Below are 22,334 nucleotides of genomic sequence, written 5' to 3'. Positions count from 1 at the left end.
AGAATTTAGACCACCCTGTGCCTCAAATAATAATTATTTATTATTATTACTCCCCCATGTATAAAGATAGATTACGATGTAATGTCAATGTAATTGCATCGGCATATTGAGTATACTAAATATGTTTGATATAAGTCGAATGTGTTTGCATAACTTTATATTATCAGCCATGAAAATGTGTTAGTGTTTATCTTCAATTAATTATATTTACTAAATTCAAATAATATCCTGTTGAGGATTTCGTTAATCTATATAAATAAAAATGAATGTTTGTATGTATGTATGTATGTATGTATGTATGTATGCATGTATGTATGTATGTATGTATGTATGTATGTATGTATGTATGTATGTATGTATGTATGTATGTATGTATGTATGTATGTATGTATGTATGTATGTATGTATGTATGTATGTATGTATGTATGTATGTATGTATGTATGTATGTATGTATGTATGTATGTATGTATGTATGTATGTATGTATGTATGTATGTATGTATGTATGTATGTATGTATGTACCTTATAGACTCGCAAACTATACCTTTCAACATATGATGACCTTAATGTTGTACATGAACCCGGGATGGTTTCTGAGTTGGTACCACCAACCTAAGTAAAAAGGATAATTATTTTTTATTTTTTTGGACCAACTTTTCTTTTTTAATTTCATATGATGTAGAACCAAAATATACATTCAACCCTAAATTTTCACTGTTATATCACCAACCGATATTTTTTAATAGCCATCTAAATATTACCTCTTCTATATAAATAAAAATGAATGTTTGTATGTATGTATACAGTGTGAGGCAGATAAAGGGCCTATTAGAAATATCTCGGGAACTAAAAGCAACTGAATCATGAAAATTGGAATAAAGGGGTTTTGAAGACTGATCTATATAATGAAAATATTTTTATCTATTTTCTACTTCCGGGTATACCGGAAGTTGCTTATAACTTCGTTTTTTTAAATGGGACACCTTATATATTTTCACATTTTTGGATTCTCCTCGATTTCTTCTTTCTTAAAATATGAGATTTTGTAATATTATACAGGGTAGTTTAAAAGATAATTACGTTTTCTTAGTAATTTCGCAGCAAGATTCGCACCCTGTAGAATTGTAGTAGTTGGAAATAATAAACTCTATTTATAATTAAATGATTTTTAATGTAGTCTAATATTGTCAAGAATTATTAGTATAGCTAAATTTTTAATTTTAGTATACAGGGTTGGTCGAAACCCGGAATGAGTATTTTCTGAGTTTTCTTAAATGGAACACCCTGTATTTTAGTATTGCAATGAAATGTTATTTTACGGTACTCTTTTTAATTTCTTAAGAATACTCTCTACCTAACTGCTTTAATTTGTGTGTTATTGGTGATTCAAACCAAACATTAATTCCAACACAAAATACGTGAAATTTTTTTAAGTTGGCCGTGAAAATGTTCTATCACAAATAATTCTTCGGAAATAAATACATATTAATCTATACTGATACCTAAAATTGCCAATAATGGTTGAGCTATCAAAATACCTACGTAGTTAAGATTGTTGCTGAGATTAACAATTAGGCACAAATTAAAGCAGTTAGGTATAGGGAATGCTTAAGAATTTAAAAATACCATAAAATAGCATTTCATTACAATACTAAAATACAGGGTGTTCCATTTAAGAAAACTCAGAAAATACTTATTTCGAGTTTCGACCAACCCTGTATACTAAAATTAAAAATTTAGCTATACTAATAATTCTTAACAATAGTAGACTATATTAAAAATCATTTGAATATAAATAGAATTTTTGATGTCAAACTACTACAATTCTACAGGGTGTGAAAATTGCTACGAAATTAATAAAAAAACGTAATTATCTTTTAAACTACCCTGTATAATATTACAAAACCTCATATTTTAAGAAAGAAGAAATCAAGGAGAATCCAAAAATGTGAAAATATACAGGGTGTCCCATTTAAAAAAAACGAAGTTATAAGCAACTTCCGGTATAACCGGAAGTAACAAATAGATGACAATATTTTCATTAAATATATCAGTCTTTAAAACCACTTTATTCCAATTTTCATGATTCAGTTGCTTTAGTTCACGAGATATTTCTAATAGGCCCTTTATCTGCCTCACCCCATACATGTATCTTTAGGTCTTAGCGCTGAAAAAAAAAATTTAATATCAATTAGTGGTTGAGTATAAGTATTTAGTAATAGTGTTTAATATTAGTATGTATTTTTAATGTAATGTATGTAATTAATATATGTTTGTAATTATTAAAATATAATGTATATCAGTTAAAATTAGGAAATTGTGTCTATGAAAATAAAAAAAAAAATTGAGCTGGCTAATTGGTTCAAACCAAGGTCATAAATCCAAACACACACACACACACACACACACACACACACACACACACACACACACACACACACACACACACACACACACACACACACACACACACACACACACACACACACACACACACACACACACACACACACACACACACACACACACACACACACACACACACACACACACACACACACACACACACACACACACACACACACACACACACACACACACACACACACACACACACACACACACACACACACACACACACACACACACACACACACACACACACACACACACACACACACACACACACACACACACACACACACACACACACACACACACACACACACACACACACACACACACACACACACACACACACACACACACACACACACACACACACACACACACACACACACACACACACACACACACACACACACACACACACACACACACACACACACACACACACACACACACACACACACACACACACACACCACACACACACACACACACACACACACACACACACACACACACACACACACACACACACACACACACACACACACACACACACACACACACACACACACACACACACACACACACACACACACACACACACACACACACACACACACACACACACACACACACACACACACACACACACACACACACACACACACACACACACACACACACACACACACACACACACACACACACACACACACACACACACACACACACACACACACACACACACACACACACACACACACACACACACACACACACACACACACACACACACACACACACACACACACACACACACACACACACACACACACACACACACACACACACACACACACACACACACACACACACACACACACACACACACACACACACACACACACACACACACACACACACACACACACACACACACACACACACACACACACACACACACACACACACACACACACACACACACACACACACACACACACACACACACACACACACACACACACACACACACACACACACACACACACACACACACACACACACACACACACACACACACACACACACACACACACACACACACACACACACACACACACACACACACACACACACACACACACACACACACACACACACACACACACACACACACACACACACACACACACACACACACACACACACACACACACACACACACACACACACACACACACACACACACACACACACACACACACACACACACACACACACACACACACACACACACACACACACACACACACACACACACACACACACACACACACACACACACACACACACACACACACACACACACACACACACACACACACACACACACACACACACACACACACACACACACACACACACACACACACACACACACACACACACACACACACACACACACACACACACACACACACACACACACACACACACACACACACACACACACACACACACACACACACACACACACACACACACACACACACACACACACACACACACACACACACACACACACACACACACACACACACACACACACACACACACACACACACACACACACACACACACACACACACACACACACACACACACACACACACACACACACACACACACACACACACACACACACACACACACACACACACACACACACACACACACACACACACACACACACACACACACACACACACACACACACACACACACACACACACACACACACACACACACACACACACACACACACACACACACACACACACACACACACACACACACACACACACACACACACACACACACACACACACACACACACACACACACACACACACACACACACACACACACACACACACACACACACACACACACACACACACACACACACACACACACACACACACACACACACACACACACACACACACACACACACACACACACACACACACACACACACACACACACACACACACACACACACACACACACACACACACACACACACACACACACACACACACACACACACACACACACACACACACACACACACACACACACACACACACACACACACACACACACACACACACACACACACACACACACACACACACACACACACACACACACACATGTATGTATGTACCTTATAGACTCGCAAACTATGCATTTCATCACATGATCTTAGCAAATTTGTCGTGATCGCGGGGCGGGAGTCGGGATAGGGACGAAATTAAATTAAAATTACGAATTAAAATTAAATAAACTGTGCAATATTGTAAGATTTGTGAAAAATCAAAGACTACCATAGCTGTGATATATCTAAAGACGAGAAGATACAAAAACACTAACGAAAATATTACAATAGAAGCTGACACACTGACAATAAAAGGAAGGTCCAGAACGAGATGGTTAATAGAAGATGGTTTGACTTAGAAGACGACCTGAAAACTATCAATGTAAAACAATGGTTAAGAAGGACATAAAGGAGGTCTAAATGGAAGGAAATAGTCAGACAGGCAAAGTTTATTCATGGTTATGATGTCAAAAGAAGAACCGTGTTCGATAACTGACCAATTATTACTAGACCCGTTATCCCCGCAAGACGTCTACCGGTGTCACTTCTTACTCAGTAAACAGCAATATATTTGTTGATGTATGTATCAAGCGTAGCAGTGACGTTTATAATTACAAGTTTTTTGGGAGTTTGCGGAAAACTTTGAGTGTCCATATTTCTGGCAAGGAAAATTAATCGTGCCGTGAAAAACCGCCAACGTTTAATATTTACGCACCACAAAATAGACAAGTCGAAAACGGCGGGTTCGTTGGAAAAAATATTCACATGAGATTTTTTGCATCATCACATTTGTGAGACACCCCAGAATAAGGGTCAAGAAGTCATCCACGCGAAAACTGGTCCAAATTTTTTAACAATTTTTTTAAATAAAATTGTAAAAATAAATATTTTTGGCCCAGACAATTTTTTTTGGATTTTTGGGCCATAATTAGTGTGACCAACTCCAATTTAGTCGAATTCGGGACAAGACTGAAAAAACTACCTAAAATCCGGGACTTTTCAATGAAAATCGGGCCATTTTTTTTTTAATATAAAACTTTAATGTCATCATTTTATTGATTATTTAACATTTTTATGTTGACAAAAATTTTTTGAAGGAATGGGTTGTAATGATAATTACATTTTTGTTTTTGACTTCTTTTTTGTTTTTGACGTTTCGACTTTTAAGCCGAAAATCGTTCTCAAAATACGAAAAATTAGAAAATCAACTGATGTTGGATTTCCATGTAAATTGAACCTTGGGTTAAAATATAATTATTATTCGATATTCATGTTTTTAAATCGTTTTTTCAGAAGACGATAATTAAAATACAGAATCCGGAAAAAGTCCAGAGTTAAAGTTTTCGTAGAATTATAATACGACGATATAAAATGCATGCGTTTTGGATGTGGTATTAGTATAACAGCCTGACTTTTTTTCGTTTCGCCAATTCAATTTGATGTGAATTCTTAGAAGAATGATGTATTAAAAATTTCAATATGGAATTTTACTAAAACGTTGAAAATTCGGATGGCCCGGAAGCCTTGTCCGGGACGCCGGGACACGACTTCGTAATTCGGGCCATGTCCCGGATTTTTCGGGCTAGTTGGTCACACTAGCCATAATGGATAAAAAAGGTCTCTTGTAATTTTTCTCTAAAGTTGATGGTTTTAGAGTATTAAGCAATTTAAAATTTGAAAAACGCGAATATGGCCATTTTTAAGACTTAATAACTCTGTTAAAAATGATTATTATGAAATTCAAAAAGTCGCCAAATCAAAGGTTGAAGCCTCCACTACATGATCCTGAAGAAATTTGTGTCATTAATTTATTACTAAGCTGTTACTTTTAATTATTAATAATGAGCCGTAAGATCGTATTGACGCGGCTGTAAATGTGAGTGCGAGTAAGATGCACCATTGACTGCCAAAGCGGCATCTCTCTCGCACTCATCATTGCTGGCCGTCTAATACGTGCATGGCGCTCATTATTTTTACTTAAAAATAACAGATTAGTGATAAAATAATGACAAAAATATCTTCAGGATCTTGTAGGGCGGGCTTTAAGCTTTTATTTGATCACTTTCTGAGTTTCATAATAATAACTTTTAACCGAGTTATTAGGCCTTAAAAATCGCCATTCTTCGTTTTTTTTTTCAATTTTAAATTGCTTATAACTTGAAAACGAGCAACTTTAGAGAAAAATGATAAGAGACCTTTTTTGTCCAGAATGGTCCAAAAAACCAAAAAAAATGTGTTCGGGCCGAAAATATTAATTTTTTCAATTAGATTAAAAAAAATTGAAAAAAAAAAAAATTGGACCACTTTTTACGTGGGCGACTTCTTGAACCTTATTCTGGGATGTCTCACGAATATGATTATGCAAAAAAATATCATGGGAATATTTTTTCCAACGAACCCGCCGGTTTCGCCTTGTCTAAAAAATATTACTTATCAGAATGAATTAAATAGATACTTTTATATTAGGTAATACATACATTGTTTTTTAAGTATTTTTTGATTTTCTGGTAATTTTTATTTATTGAACTTTGACATATTATTGATTTATTTCTAAGGCGGTACGAAGTTAGCCGGGTCAGCTAGTATGTTATAAAGATTAGATTAAAGAGGCGAAAAACCTATTGATCTATTTTTTTTTCTTTTCGGTGGTTTAAGCCAAGCCGCACACCAAAGAAACATGAAACGAAAAACATGAAACATGAAACGAAAAACATGTTTCATGAAAAGAAAACACTGCTAAAAAAATCTCAAAGTCCGCCTACTAATGAAACGAGTGTGATTCATGCTCATGACACATTTTTATTTTCGGAGAGTCTCATAAATGGCCGGATATATATTTGTTTAGCAGTGGTTTATTTCCATGAAACGTAATTTACGTTTCATGTTTCTTTGATGTGCGGTCGGGCTAAATGTACCAATATTTTGTTGAATTTCGTCTAATTTCGAAGGCAGCGTATTCTAGTGAGTTTGTCAGCAGTTGAGTGTTAAACGTTTGAACTGACATTTTACATCTACCTTCTTCTTCTTCACGTGCCCTATCAGAATTTTCCGACGTTGGCGATCACCGTTGCGAAGGCTTCTCGATCTTCTGCAATATCGAATAAATGGCATTTGATATCTGAGTCCATTCACGAATGTTTTTTAACCAATAAATTTGTTTTCTTCCTACAACTCTGCGGCCCTCTATTTTGCCTTTAATGGATCAGCTGTAATATTTTATATCGATTTCCCCTCACTATGTGACCCAGATAAGACATTTTCCTGTGTTTAACAGTATTTAGCAGTTATCTATCATTGTTGACCCTCATTAGTACTTCTTCATTCGTTTTTCTTCCTGTCCAAGGTATCTTCAGCATCCGTCTAGGAATACACATTTTAAATGCAAAAGTACAGACCAAACAGCACTTAACCATCCTTTGTCATAGTTTTAAACTCATTGCTATTCTACGTTTTATTTCTATGTCTGGATCTAGCTGGTCGGTTATCACATCACAGTTCCCAATATGTCATTTTGTGAACTTTCTCAATTTGGACTCCATTTAGATCGATACCTATTTTTAAATTGAATACTTTCAGGATCACTGGTTGGTGATATTGCTGATATGGCTGCGGGCTCTTTCATTGCCCTGAATACCTACATGGGAGGGTACCTAGATGATTGTCAGGAAGACTCCTTGGGAGGCCAGTAAATTGATTGGAGTAATGTATTGCTAATTGATTGATTAATTTAAATTAATTAATGGAAATTAATTAATTGATTAATGGAAAACTAATTGACTGGCGCCCAAGAGAAGACAAACGCAGCAGAGGACGACCACCAACACGCTGGATGGACGACATTAACCGAATATCCAAGAAATGGAAACAAGAAGCACAGAACCGTAAAGAGTGGCGAAGAATGGGAGATACCTATGCCCAGCAGTGGACAGAAGAGGTTGCATGATGATGATGATGAATGGATTGCTTCAACAATTGAATATCTGGTGAAAATATTTTTTATAGATTTGATAGATGTCAAGAAGTCAGTGCAGATTCCTGGTGAGGCGTGAGTAGGTGTGAGAGAGTTTATATCGTGAAGTATTCCTACTAATTCCGCTGTATGAATGCTTTAAAATTATGGAAGGGTCGATGTTTTGGTAATGTCTGTTAACGTTGGGAGTGCACAACTAACTTATTATTATTCTTGGAGCCATAAGTGTACAGCACAACCAGATTCACTTTGTATTTGAGATTTGGATGCGCACTGTTGTTGACGTTCGGTTTTTCCATATTCTCTGAATTTGATTTTGGTACCGGACAGAATTTTTTTCTTGGCCAGACGTTACCAAAATAAAATTAAAAAAATTTGGAAAACCCGAACTTCAACACCAGCTCGTATCCAAATCTCAAATACAAAGTGAAACGGGTTGTGCTGTAGATTATTCGATCAAAGGATAATTCGCCAACATCATTTAGGAAAATGTGTTGGAGAGTTAACGGATGTGTTTCATGCTTGGGATATTGACTTAGGATAGTACATATTTATTTTGGGGACAGTTTTATTTTAAGGGGAAACGAAGGAGATCTTCTTGGGGGACGTAGCTCTCAAGTCTCTATTTTGTAAGAGCGGTGATAGTAGCTGTCCAATCGTGGGTAGTTTGCCCGAAGTAAGACTAATATTTTCTTGGGGGTTAGTTATCAAAAATAGACTAAGTTAGTAGGAGTGACTGATATCCTAACAGCGTAGTTAAGTAGTAACTACTAGCGTCTCCTCCAAAGTGGAGCTTTGTTAGCTTTAACTTATAAACTATTTGAGGCTATAAACTATCTGAACGCTCCCAAGCATAGCCTCAGAGCACTGTTGTGTATCGGATTCAGCTTTTTTAAATCAGATTTTGATGCTGTCATATACAGATAACAGCCCTAATCTAACGTGGACTGAATTAGTGAACTGTAAATTATCTGTAGTAATTGCACAAGAGTTCTAAAATTATTGAACTTTTCCCGAGTGTCACTTTGACAGTTTTAATTTCACGAGCCGAAGGCGAGTGAAATTATTTCAAAGTGTCACGAGGGCAAAAAGGCTATATTAATTTTAGAGATCAAGTGCAATGTGTTACGATTATTTCATGAATAAAACTGTTCAAAACCAAAATTTTATTGTAATTTATTTATGTAAGTACAAATTAGTACAATTAAACACACAATTGTTATAAATATTTCACTTTTATGCTTTTTAAAATATTAATTAATTGTCATTAATGTCACTGAATGTATTTTTTCGTAGCAACGAAGTGCATCTGACGTAATATACTTGACAACGGGAAATTATCAGTAGTAATTGCACAAGAGCTCTAAAATTATTGAATTTTCCCGAGTGACACTTTGACAGTTTTAATTTCACGAGCCGAAGGTGAGTGAAATTATGTCAAAGTGTCACGAGGGCAAAAATTCTATATTAATTTTAGAGATCGAGTGCAATTTGTTACGATTATTTCATGAATAAAACTGTTCAAACCCAAAATTTTATTGTAATTTATTTATGTAAGTACAAATTAGTACAATTAAACAAACAGTTGTTATAAATATTAATTTGACGGTTGAAAGTCATCACTTTTATAATTCTTAAAACATTAATTGTCATTAATGTCACTGAATGTATTTTTTCGTAGCAACGAAGGGCATCTGACATAATATATTGACGACGGGAAATTATCAAAAATTATCGATTTAATTTAGATTTCTGTAGATTTCTATTGGTCAGAATCTCCTATGAATGAAATAATCAGTAGTAATTGCACAAGAGCTCTAAAATTATTGAATTTTTCCCGAGTGACACTTTGACAGTTTTAATTTCACGAGCCGAAGGCGACTGAAATTATGTCAAAGTGTCACGAGGGCAAAAATTCTATAGTAATTTTAGAGATCGAGTGCAATTTGTTGCGATTATTTCATGAATAAAACTGTTCAAAACCAAAATTTTATTGTAATTTATTTATGTAAGTACAAATTAATACAATTAAACACACAGTTGTTATAAATTTTTGACGGTTGAAAGTCATCACTTTTATAATTTTTAAAACATTAATTATTATTAATGTCACTGAATGTATTTTTTTATAGCAAGGAAGGGCATCTGACGTAATATACTTGACGACGGGCAATTATCAAAAATTATCAGTCTAATTTAGATTTCTGTAACTTTCTATTGGTCAGAATCTCCTATGAATGAAATAATCAAAAATTATCGATTTAATTTAGATTTCTGTAGCTTTCTATTGGTCAGAATCTCCTATGAATGAAATAATCAGCATCATTTTTTTCTGCTCCCCATTGTTGATGTGCAAGTGTTTTCAAGATGTTTAATTTACTAGTACAGTTATTCTTTAGATATTTTAAATGTATTTTCCAGTTTTACTTCTGATCGAATACTAACCCTAAGATTTTATCATTCTTCTTCTTCTTTAGCCCATTTCTATCCAACTTTGGACATAGGCCTTCCCCAAATCTTTCCATTTCCGTCTGCCCTTGGTTGCGCTTTTCCAGATAGTTCCTGCAGCTTTTACAATATCGTCCTTCCATCGCATCTAAGGTCTTCCTCTTCCTCTTCTTGCTGTCCACGGTCTCCAGTTTTGTATTTCAGCATTCTATCTTTTATCTTCCTGTTTCGCAGTGTGGCCCCCAAATCTTCACTTAAACCCTGTTATATGTTCTGTTACATTTTTTTACTTTTGGTTTCTCTCTTATCCATTTGCTTGATTTTCTGTCTTTTAATTTTATTCCCAACATGGATATTTCCATTTTTCTGTGAGTTATTTCTATTTTTTTATGTTGGCCTTTGTTAATGTCCATGTTTCTCAGCCATACGTCAGAACAGGAAGGTTTTATCATGCTTTACTGTAAATTTGTAAATTGACACCGATAACTAATCAAATTTACGCATAAGAAAACATATATGGTTATTAAAGGGCCTAGCCGGGTAAGATGATGAAAAATGCCTTCAACTAGATTCGAATTCCATATAGGTCACCGTTTAGAACATATAGAGAAACTCACTTTCTAAAATTTTTAGCCCCCCAAGTGGTCACGTGACCCACCTAGAGCCTAATTAGGCTTTTTAGGTTTTATTTTTTATCTCAGCCGCATCAAGAGCTAGCGAAAAACTTTAAATAAAAAAGGTGTAAGTTTCAAAAAGTTCTGTCCGAAAATTTTTTTTTTATTTTTGGCGGGAAATTAATATTTTAGGACGATTTTAAAATTTTAAATGAGTATAAAAAAATAACTAAGACATTCGTATTCACGAAAAAAATTATAACGTGTATTTTTGCATATTGTTTCACCCTGAATTTTTTCAGATTTTTAAAATAGGTAAAACGTACTTTTAAAAATAATAAACCGCATTTTCTGTTTTTTTTTTCGCTTTTTGATACAATTTTATACATGGTGTTTAAAAAAAGGTAAGACCGTCACTAGAATAGATAAAAAAACTGAAAAATAATTGGGGTTTGCTTAATAAAAAATTTTTGTAATGCCATCCACTTTCAAGAAACAGGGCGTTGAAGAAAACAAAATTTTACACATTTTTTACGATTTTGCCGAAACTACTGGCAACATTGTAATACAATTTGGCAGGTTTTAAGAGGTAGTTATTGTGCATTTTTTGACATACAATTAAGAAATTTATATTCGTCATTGGCGCGCATACCGGTAATGGTCTGAACTTTTTAAAGAAAAAAAGATAGTATACCACTGACATATTTCAAATTAACAATAATGTTTTAATTCCTCGTTCCATTTGTGACAAAGAATCTATCTTTTTGCATTCCATTTTTTCATACGACGCGCCATTTTTATTTTTTTATGCAAGAAATAAAATATCTTAACCCTTACAAAGTATTCGAAGTACTAAGTTAAGTTTCTATACAACCTACTATACAACTCATACATCCATAAAAACCTGATTCCAGTACTTGGGAAGTATTAAGATATTTTATTTTTTGAATGAAAACGGCGCGTTGTATGGAAAAAATGGGAAGATAGATTTTTTGTCACAAATGCAACGAAGAATTAAAATGATTGTTAATTGGAAATATGTCAGTGGCGTACTATCTTTTTTTCTTTAAAAAGTTCAGACCATTACCCGTATGCGCGCCAATGATGAATATAAAATTCTTAATTGTATGTCACAAAATGTACAATAACTACCTCTTAAAACCTGCCAAATTTTATTACAATGTTGAAGCATTGATTACTAACTACAATGGAATATTTATAATCGATGGTTGAAGGTAGTTTCGGCAAAATCGTAAAAAATGTGTAAAATGTTGTTTTTTTCAACGCCCTGTATCTTTAAAATGGATGGCATTACAAAAATTTTTTATTAAGCAAGCCCCAATTGTTTTTCAGTTTCTTATCTATCCTAGTGACGGTGTTACCTTTTTTTAAACACCATGTATAAAATTGTATAAAAAAACGAAAAAAAAAACATAAAACGCGGTTTTTTATTGTTAAAAGTACGTTTCACCAATTTTAAAAATCTGAAAAATTCAGGGTGATGCATTATGCAAAAAAACACGTTAAAAATTTTTTTTTCGTGAAAACTAATCTCTTAGTTATTTTTTTATACTCACTTAAAATTTTAAAATCGTCCTAAAATTTAAATTTCCCGCCAAAAATAAAAAAAACACTTTTTCGGACAAAACTTTTTGAAACCTACAACTTTTTAATTTAAAGTTTTTCGCTAGATCTCGATGCGGCTGAGATAAAAAATAAAAACAGAAAAACCTAATTAGGCTCTAGTTGGGTCACGTGACCCCTAGGGAGCTAAAAATGTCAGAAAGTGAGATTCTCTATATGTGCTAAACGGTGACCTATATAGAATTCGAATCGAGTTTGGGAGCATTTTTCATCATCTTACCCGGCTAGGTCCTTTGCAGACATATCTAATATATTTTTCTTTTTCTAGCCGACCTGATACATCATTCTCTTGGTTCAGAAACCCCTTAAAAGCTTTCAAGCATGTCGTCTGTAAATTATATAAATGGAAGTTAATAAAAGCAGGGTGCGTTCTGGTAATTGTGTTGTTGGTGGTAGCTGCCATGTACGCTTTTCCTGGCTATACGGTTAAAAGAATTCTTGGAGCCTAAGTTTTATTTATTAAGATCAGTAATGTGCTTATAGATTTACGTTTACAGCTTTATATTACAACTTTAATTTATTGTATTTTTATATGTTTAAATATATTTTTATGTCCTACTAGTTCAATGTTCAATATTGTGCTTTTATTGCTTAGTTATCATCTACATAATAGTATACTTTATGCTGGTGCAGGCATAAAGTGAACTTTATGATCGGCACAGGCATAAGAACAAAAAATGATAAATTCTTATAGGCCTGCATCCCGCGTAACAAAAAAAAGTTGATTAATAGCAAGCTGAAAATTTGTTAATAGCTTAACGGTGTCTCGTTGGACAAACTTTGATGTACGGGAATACTGGAACAGGGGAAATTTTAATTGTGGACCAGGTTAAAAATTTGGAACGTCAGACTACGAAAACGTCCCATGTTATTTGTCAGACAGAACTTCCAATTTATTTGTTACCATTTCATTAAACTCTCAAGCAAAACTCAGACTGCTATTTATCACCTGTCATAATTCCTTATAATAAACCACATTACACAAAATTTGTGTAATATACTTGTGTAAAATAAAATAACTTCTTACGTGCGTACAAAGTACACACATTCTTTTTTTTCTTTGTCATAAAATTTTGACCCTTGTAAGTACAGTGGAACCCCGATAAGTCGGCCCCCGATAACCCGGAAGTCCGGCTAACCCGGATCGATTTTCATCAGATAAACATTTACATTTTCAATGTTGTTCTGAAGCTATTTTCTTGTGGCATTTTTATAATCAAGTATATTCAAATGGGAAATAAGCCACAATTTTACCTAAAAATGATTTTATTAACGTTTCGACGCCCAAGTCGGGTGTCGTTGTCAAAATACAAAATAATACTAAATAAATAAAAATGTTGTTGCTTAGTAAAAAATTCTTCTAATAATTTATTTAATCTGACTCATTTATATCGGCAATTCAGACACGTATTATACATTTTAAAGTAGACGACTTTAAAATGATATTGCCAATATTGATGAGTTGCGTTCCTGGGACGACTTTACTAAAAGATAGTTCATTCGATTACATGAAATCAATCCCAACTCAAGAATATCCGCCACAAAAAATCATAGCATGTGATCTGTCTTTAAAAAGACAACCAAATGCAACGGTGGCACTGAAATTCTCGCGTTAGAGATTCCATAGTAAATCACGAGGGAAAACCAGGAAAAACCTCGTGATACTATCCCGACATCGTAAGTATTTGGATTTACATTTAGTTTACTGTCAAAACTAATACCAAATTCTGACTTGATATTTTAAATTTTAAATAATACTAAAATACTAAATATGTACTAACTCGATATGTTACTGATTTACTAATTGTGGTATTTTCTTTCTATTGACTTCCTCCTTTAATATGGGTAACCACATCCTACTGCATTCTACCGAGGAATTTGCGACACAATTGGTTTCATTTAGCATAATTAGAGCCGCTTCTTTGATTTTTCTCTTTTTACTATCTGCTTCTTTTAGGACTATACTTGAATCTCTCCACTGAACTCTATGTTCATTATCCCATGCGTGTTGATATATTTGAGATCTATCAAATTCTCTATTTTTTATATAAGACTGATGTTCATTTACTCTAACGTCTATTGGTCTTGACGTTTCACCTATATAAAATTGTTCGCATTCACAAGGTATTTTATAAATACAATTCTTTGTTCTTTCTTGTTCACTGTTAGGTTTAGTTTTAGATAGAATAGATCTCAAAGTGTTTGTTGTTTTGAATGTTGTTGATATGTTGAATTTATTTCCTATTTTTTTAAGTTTCTCGGATAGTCCTTTTACATATGGTATTGATATTTTCCTCGTATTATTTCTTGTGAATGTTGTAGGATCCCGTTCTAAGTTGTTCTCTTCCATTCGATCCAATCTTGACAATTCCTTATTTATAAACGATATGGGATAATCATTTTTTAATAAAACAGATGTTAACAATTGTTTTTCTTCTAAAAATGAATTTTCGTTAGAACAAGTAATTTTGGCTCTATCATATAAGGATTTAATGATTCCCTTTTTAACGTTGATGTTATGATTTGATTTGTAATTGAGATATCTGTTGGTGTGTGTTGGTTTTCTATACACTTGAGTCTCATATCCAGTATCCTTCTTTGAGACCAAAACATCGAGGAAAGGTAGGGTGTTATTGTATTCCTTTTCCATTGTAAACTTTATTGTCTCTTCTTGATCGTTTATAATATTCAGGAACGTATCCAACAAAAACCAACACACACCAACAGATATCTCAATTACAAATCAAATCATAACATCAACGTTAAAAAGGGAATCATTAAATCCTTATATGATAGAGCCAAAATTACTTGTTCTAACGAAAATTCATTTTTAGAAGAAAAACAATTGTTAACATCTGTTTTATTAAAAAATGATTATCCCATATCGTTTATAAATAAGGAATTGTCAAGATTGGATCGAATGGAAGAGAACAACTTAGAACGGGATCCTACAACATTCACAAGAAATAATACGAGGAAAATATCAATACCATATGTAAAAGGACTATCCGAGAAACTTAAAACAATAGGAAATAAATTCAACATATCAACAACATTCAAAACAACAAACACTTTGAGATCTATTCTATCTAAAACTAAACCTAACAGTGAACAAGAAAGAACAAAGAATTGTATTTATAAAATACCTTGTGAATGCGAACAATTTTATATAGGTGAAACGTCAAGACCAATAGACGTTAGAGTAAATGAACATCAGTCTTATATAAAAAATAGAGAATTTGATAGATCTCAAATATGTCAACACGCATGGGATAATGAACATAGAGTTCAGTGGAGAGATTCAAGTATAGTCCTAAAAGAAGCAGATAGTAAAAAGAGAAAAATCAAAGAAGCGGCTCTAATTATGCTAAATGAAACCAATTGTGTCGCAAATTCCTCGGTAGAATGCAGTAGGATGTGGTTACCCATATTAAAGGAGGAAGTCAATAGAAAGAAAATACCACAATTAGTAAATCAGTAACATATCGAGTTAGTACATATTTAGTATTTTAGTATTATTTAAAATTTAAAATATCAAGTCAGAATTTGGTATTAGTTTTGACAGTAAACTAAATGTAAACCCAAATACTTACGATGTCGGGATAGTATCACGAGGTTTTTCCTGGTTTCCCCTCGTGATTTACTATGGAATCTCTAACGCGAGAATTTCAGTGCCACCGTTGCATTTGGTTGTCTTTTTAAAGACAGATCACATGCTATGATTTTTTGTGGCGGATATTCTTGAGTTGGGATTGATTTCATGTAATCGAATGAACTATCTTTTAGTAAAGTCGTCCCAGGAACGCAACTCATCAATATTGGCAATATCATTTTAAAGTCGTCTACTTTAAAATGTATAATACGTGTCTGAATTGCCGATATAAATGAGTCAGATTAAATAAATTATTAGAAGAATTTTTTACTAAGCAACAACATTTTTATTTATTTAGTATTATTTTGTATTTTGACAACGACACCCGACTTGGGCGTCGAAACGTCAATAAAATCATTTTTAGGTAAAATTGTGGCTTATTTCCCATTTGAATATACTTGATTACATTTTCAATATTTTGTATTTTGACAACTACCCGATTTGGGCGTCGAAACGTTAATAAAAGTATTGTTCAATTTAATTCTGGCTTATTTCTCATCAAAATAGTTAATTATCAGACAAACCTTTCAACAATAAAAATGTATGTAATATAATATTTGAGAGATAATGTGTATGTGTGTAATTTGAACTATAGGATATACCCCAGGCTGTGGGTGAAAAATAGGTCGATTACAGGATATAATTCAGGAATTTTTGAAACCTATCAGGTGTTGTAAAGGACGATGCCAGGAATAACTTCTACTAAAATGTAACCAAAAATATTGTGCGCTTTTTTTTTTTTATTGCGATTTTCATTTGTTAAATTTGCAATTTTTAAAGATTTTTAATTTTGCTGTTTAGGATATTGATTTTAGAGAAAAACTTTTTAATAGAAAGTTGTAGTGAATTAAAAAACCTACAATTTGAGCTATGGTAAGTTTAATTTCGTTTATTGGTTATTGTAAAACAGGCTGCGAAATGTCCAAAATGGCCGTTTTTTACAATTGCATTATTTATTGTACAAAAAATTTCTTTTTATTTTTTAAAGCTTTAAAATGAAGATCTTTCAATTCTAAACATAAAAAAATTGTAAAGCCCGATTAACGAATTTGTTGCTTAGATATTATAAATTGTTTATCCCAAGTGGTCAAATGTCACCCCCCACCCTTCAAGTTACTTACAAGTAGAAGGGGGGACATAGGGGTATGTCCGGCTAGCTGAACCCTGTCAGGGAGCGGAGTGGGTCGGAGTTCTTTATAGACCTAAATATGATGTAATAAGGGGCGCCAGTCCGTTCCAACGGACTACCCCTCGGCTATGAATGTTTTATTTTAGGAACAGACAAGAAATAAAACGAGCCTTAAAGTAAACCAAACATGTATTGACTCTTCTAATACGTAAAACAAATTAATAAATGAATGAAAGGAATAACGGAATCGGTAAGTCCTAACAAACCAAATAATAAATAAATACCAATCGAACAAATGCACCTCTTTTTCAAAAAATAAATAAAAAAAGAAACTTTAATAAAATTTATCAATAACATGTACCTAAGTTCCTCAGTTTAAAAATATAAATTAAACAACCTGTAAAACATAACATATTTTCAGCATAATTAAAATTTAAATTAAACAACCTGTAAACATAAGTCAGTTTTGCAATAATAAATATTATATAACATTATTCTCCGCTGTAACAATAAAATTAAGAAGAGGTGTAGATGTACGCAATACCAAGCCCTGCGTATCTGATCAGATAGGGGACCGTCAAGATAAATATTTGATGTCATATATGTAGGGTTAAATATACTATCAATTACACAAATTACCATTAATTAATTTAAAATAGTTGTCAATACCTGGCCTAATGTTAAATAATAATAATAGATATTGTTTGAAACCAGGCAAGTAAATAAAAAAGTTTTATAAGAACTTACCGTCCGACCATACAACTAAACTTATCTGAATTTAATAGCATAGCATTTCTTCCTCCGCCGTCGATATGGCCTTTACAGAAAGCCGGTAGGATTTCCACATATCCACGTAAGATATGTTCAGTAGGAAATATCAACGTACACGAAATCAAAAGTCCATTTATAGAGAGGAAAAGTCCCTATACCATGAAAGACAATTCTGCTTACAAGTTCCTCTACCAGCAAAAATAGGTAGAAAATGCTCTGCATACCAGGAAATAGAAATAATTCTTTATACCAGGAAATCAAAATGATTCTTCATACCCAACACAAAAATAATTCTTCAAACCCGGATCAGGAAAAAAAACTCTAAAACAACACGGAGAAATCAGAAAAATGTTTTTTTATTTCATAAAATATAAGCTTCCCCCAATTAAACTTTTTTTACAAAATTGTAGTAACTAAGAATTCATTGAAACTAGAAAGTTTATATCCAAAAACCATTCTTTAATTATCTATTATTTAAATAACGTTCAAGAAGAAAGCTAAACCAAAAAAATGACATAAAAAAATAGAATGATGACAACCAAAAAAATTAATACAAAAAAATATACATAATTTACCCAGCAAATTACAACAATGATTGAACTGGGGTTTTTATACAATTCACAATATCTTCGAAAACTTCCAAATTCCCATATAGTCCAGGAGTCCAATATAGTCAACGGGACATCAGACCGGCAGGAGATGACAAATAACTTTATCCCTTGAGGATAGGCTGACCTAGGAACACTCAACACAATAGGTAGCCCTTATAGAGGGGTGTGCAATAATATCCCTCAGCACGAGGTAGGATTCATCCAGAATATTTGCTATCACGCCCTTTTCAAACTTTGCCTTCCACCATGTCTTACTAACACATTCCAAAAATGTCCCCTCGGACCTCCTCTACCGAAGGAAATTCTTCGGCTTCCACAACAGTGTCGCCAATGCTTAGATCAATTAGCCCTAATGTATAAGCGGCTCATTTAAAAATCTAATTAAATAAATATATAAAACAATGTGTGTTGCCTACAGGTAGGGCCCAAATACACAAAAATAGTTAGTTACTAATTACTATTTAATACCACCAGAAACGTATTTGGCCATACTGATACAATTATACCTTTACGACCAATAACACAAAAGACGTTAGGCCAGTACAGTAAATATTTAATTTATATTTATGACAAATTATATTTGTGCTTTTGCACAAAATTTAAACGTAACAATTCCCCCTTAACTTCGGAGAAATTTTCGTAGAAAATTTCTTGCCAGCCTAGTACTTCCTCAATTCGCTCAAAATTAGTCTTACCCCTCTTAGCTAGGCCTCAGCGCGAAAGTATCCCAGATCACCTCTCTTGCTGCCTCTGTGCTTCTAGGGTCAATGCACCTCAAGGAATCCATGGCTAACAAGAAGAACCAACATTATAATTACTCTAATTCCGGACCTGGTTTCAGGTCTTTTACATGCCAAACCCCCTTATAGAGACCACGTTCATCACACAACTCATATGTCCAAGGAGACAACTTCTTCTTTATAGAAAACGGACCTAGAAACTTAGGTGCCAGCTTGTGTGAGAAATTCCTAGTGGCATCCGAGAGGGCATAATTTTTCCGCCACACCAGTTGGTGGGGAAAATATTCTACATGACGACGTCGCAAATTATACCTATCACAAGCCTTCTTTCCAGCAATTTCCAGACGAGATCGAACATCAGTGAACATCTGTTTAAAAGACGAATTACGACTAGCATTAACTGTTTGAGTACCATCTTCAGGAACCGAAACATTAGAATAGTCTTGTCCAGATAACTTCATATCTCTTCCGAAATTAATGAAATATGGAGTCAATTTAGTGGTTTCGTGCACAGAAGTCCTAAGGGCACAAGCAATTTTGTGAAGATTTACATCCCACGTTTGATGATTATCAGAGACATACATGGCCAACATTGTCTTCATAGTGCGGTTCATCCTCTCAGTGGGGTTAGCCCTAGGATGATAATTTGCACTAAACTTGATCTTACAACCATAAGCATCGGCAAGCTTTTTAAATTGTGTACAACGGAATTGTGGCCCGTTGTCGCTTATTATTACCTTAGGAACACCAAACAACAAAAATACGTCATTCTCCAATTTCTTAACAACTGCATCACCAGTGGCTTTTCGAAGAGGGAACAAAAGAACAAATTTACTCAAATAATCGGTTACATTCAAAATGAAAGTATGACCTTGCTTTGACCTCGGTAAAGGTCCTACTAAATCTATAGAGATTAACTCCCACGGACGATCTACCTTGGGATGAGAAACCGTTTTGTCCGTAGGGCGTTCTTGAGAAACTTTATACTCAGCACAAATGTTACAACGACGAATGAAATTAGCGACGCCACTCCTCATCTTTGGCCAATAAAAACGTTCTGCAATCTTCGAGTATGTTTTGAACACTCCAACGTGTCCTGCAGTGGGTGGCTCATGACAATTCGAAATAATCCGAGGCCTATCCTTTTTAGGTACGACCAGCTTCCAACAATCCGAAGATGGAGACAAAGAAGGATATGGCGAAGCTACATATTTCCAGAGCTTGCCATCTGACTCCCTCCAACTACAAAAATGTAAGGGCTTATCTCGAACCCTCAACAACATTTTCTGATACCACTTATCAGCTTCCAAAGCATCAACAACAGGAACAGACCTAGATAACATGTCAGGAACGACATTGTCCTTACCCTTACGATGGATAATCTTAAAATTAAACTGTTGAAGACGAACAGCCCAACGTGCCAAACGACCATTTAAATCCTTCAGATTCTGAAGCCACAATAAACTGTAATGATCAGTTATGACACTAAATGCCACACCTTCAAGATAAGGGCGCAGTTTTTCAACGGCCCATAAAACTGCGAGACATTCACGCTCAGTTGTAGAATAATTGCGTTCCTGACGAGTTAAAGAACGACTCAAGTAAGCTATCACACAATCACCCTCTTCATGTGTCTGAGTAAGAACAGCACCAATTCCGTATCCAGAAGCATCTGTTTGAACTACAAACGACTTTGTGTAATCGGGACATCGCAAAACAGGGGCAGCAATCAGACATTCTTTCAAACGTTTAAAGGATCTATCATACTCATCTGTCCATTCAAATTTAACTTTTTTCTTAAGTAAAGCAGTAATCGGAGCAATAATAGAAGAGAAATCAGGCACAAATCTTCTGTACCAAGAAAAGGTTCCAACAACACGTCTAACTTCAGTCACGTTAGTAGGAGCAGAAATCTCTAACATTACCTTTACCTTATCAGGATCAACATGTAAACCATTACGATCTACAACATAACCTAAATATTTCAATTCGGGACGACAAAATTGACATTTATCCATGCTAACAGTAATGTTAGCATCCCTAAGGCGTCGAAAAACTTCTTCTAAGGTAGCTAAATGCTGTTCAAAACTCTGACTTACAATGACGATATCATCCAAATATACAAAAACGTAAGGTTCCAAATCATGACCTATAACATTGTCGATTAGCCTTTG

General features: G+C 34.4%; 1 protein-coding gene across 1 annotated transcript in view; it reads left to right on the top strand.

Annotated features, from left to right (window-relative positions):
• LOC114337495 (otoferlin-like) overlaps positions 1-13,818 on the top strand; it is a 147,478-nt gene extending 133,660 nt beyond the window's left edge. Inside the window, exon 27 of the mRNA XM_050660784.1 lies at positions 13,526-13,818. Coding sequence (XP_050516741.1) covers positions 13,526-13,706 — 181 coding nt within the window. The 3' untranslated portion in view covers positions 13,707-13,818. The remainder of the gene's footprint in view (positions 1-13,525) is intronic.
• Positions 13,819-22,334: the final 8,516 nt, after the last annotated feature.

Source organism: Diabrotica virgifera, chromosome 9 (assembly GCF_917563875.1).
Source record: "Diabrotica virgifera virgifera chromosome 9, PGI_DIABVI_V3a".
Classification (NCBI taxonomy): Eukaryota; Metazoa; Arthropoda; class Insecta; order Coleoptera; family Chrysomelidae; genus Diabrotica; species Diabrotica virgifera.
This window is presented reverse-complemented; position numbering and strand designations above follow the sequence as displayed.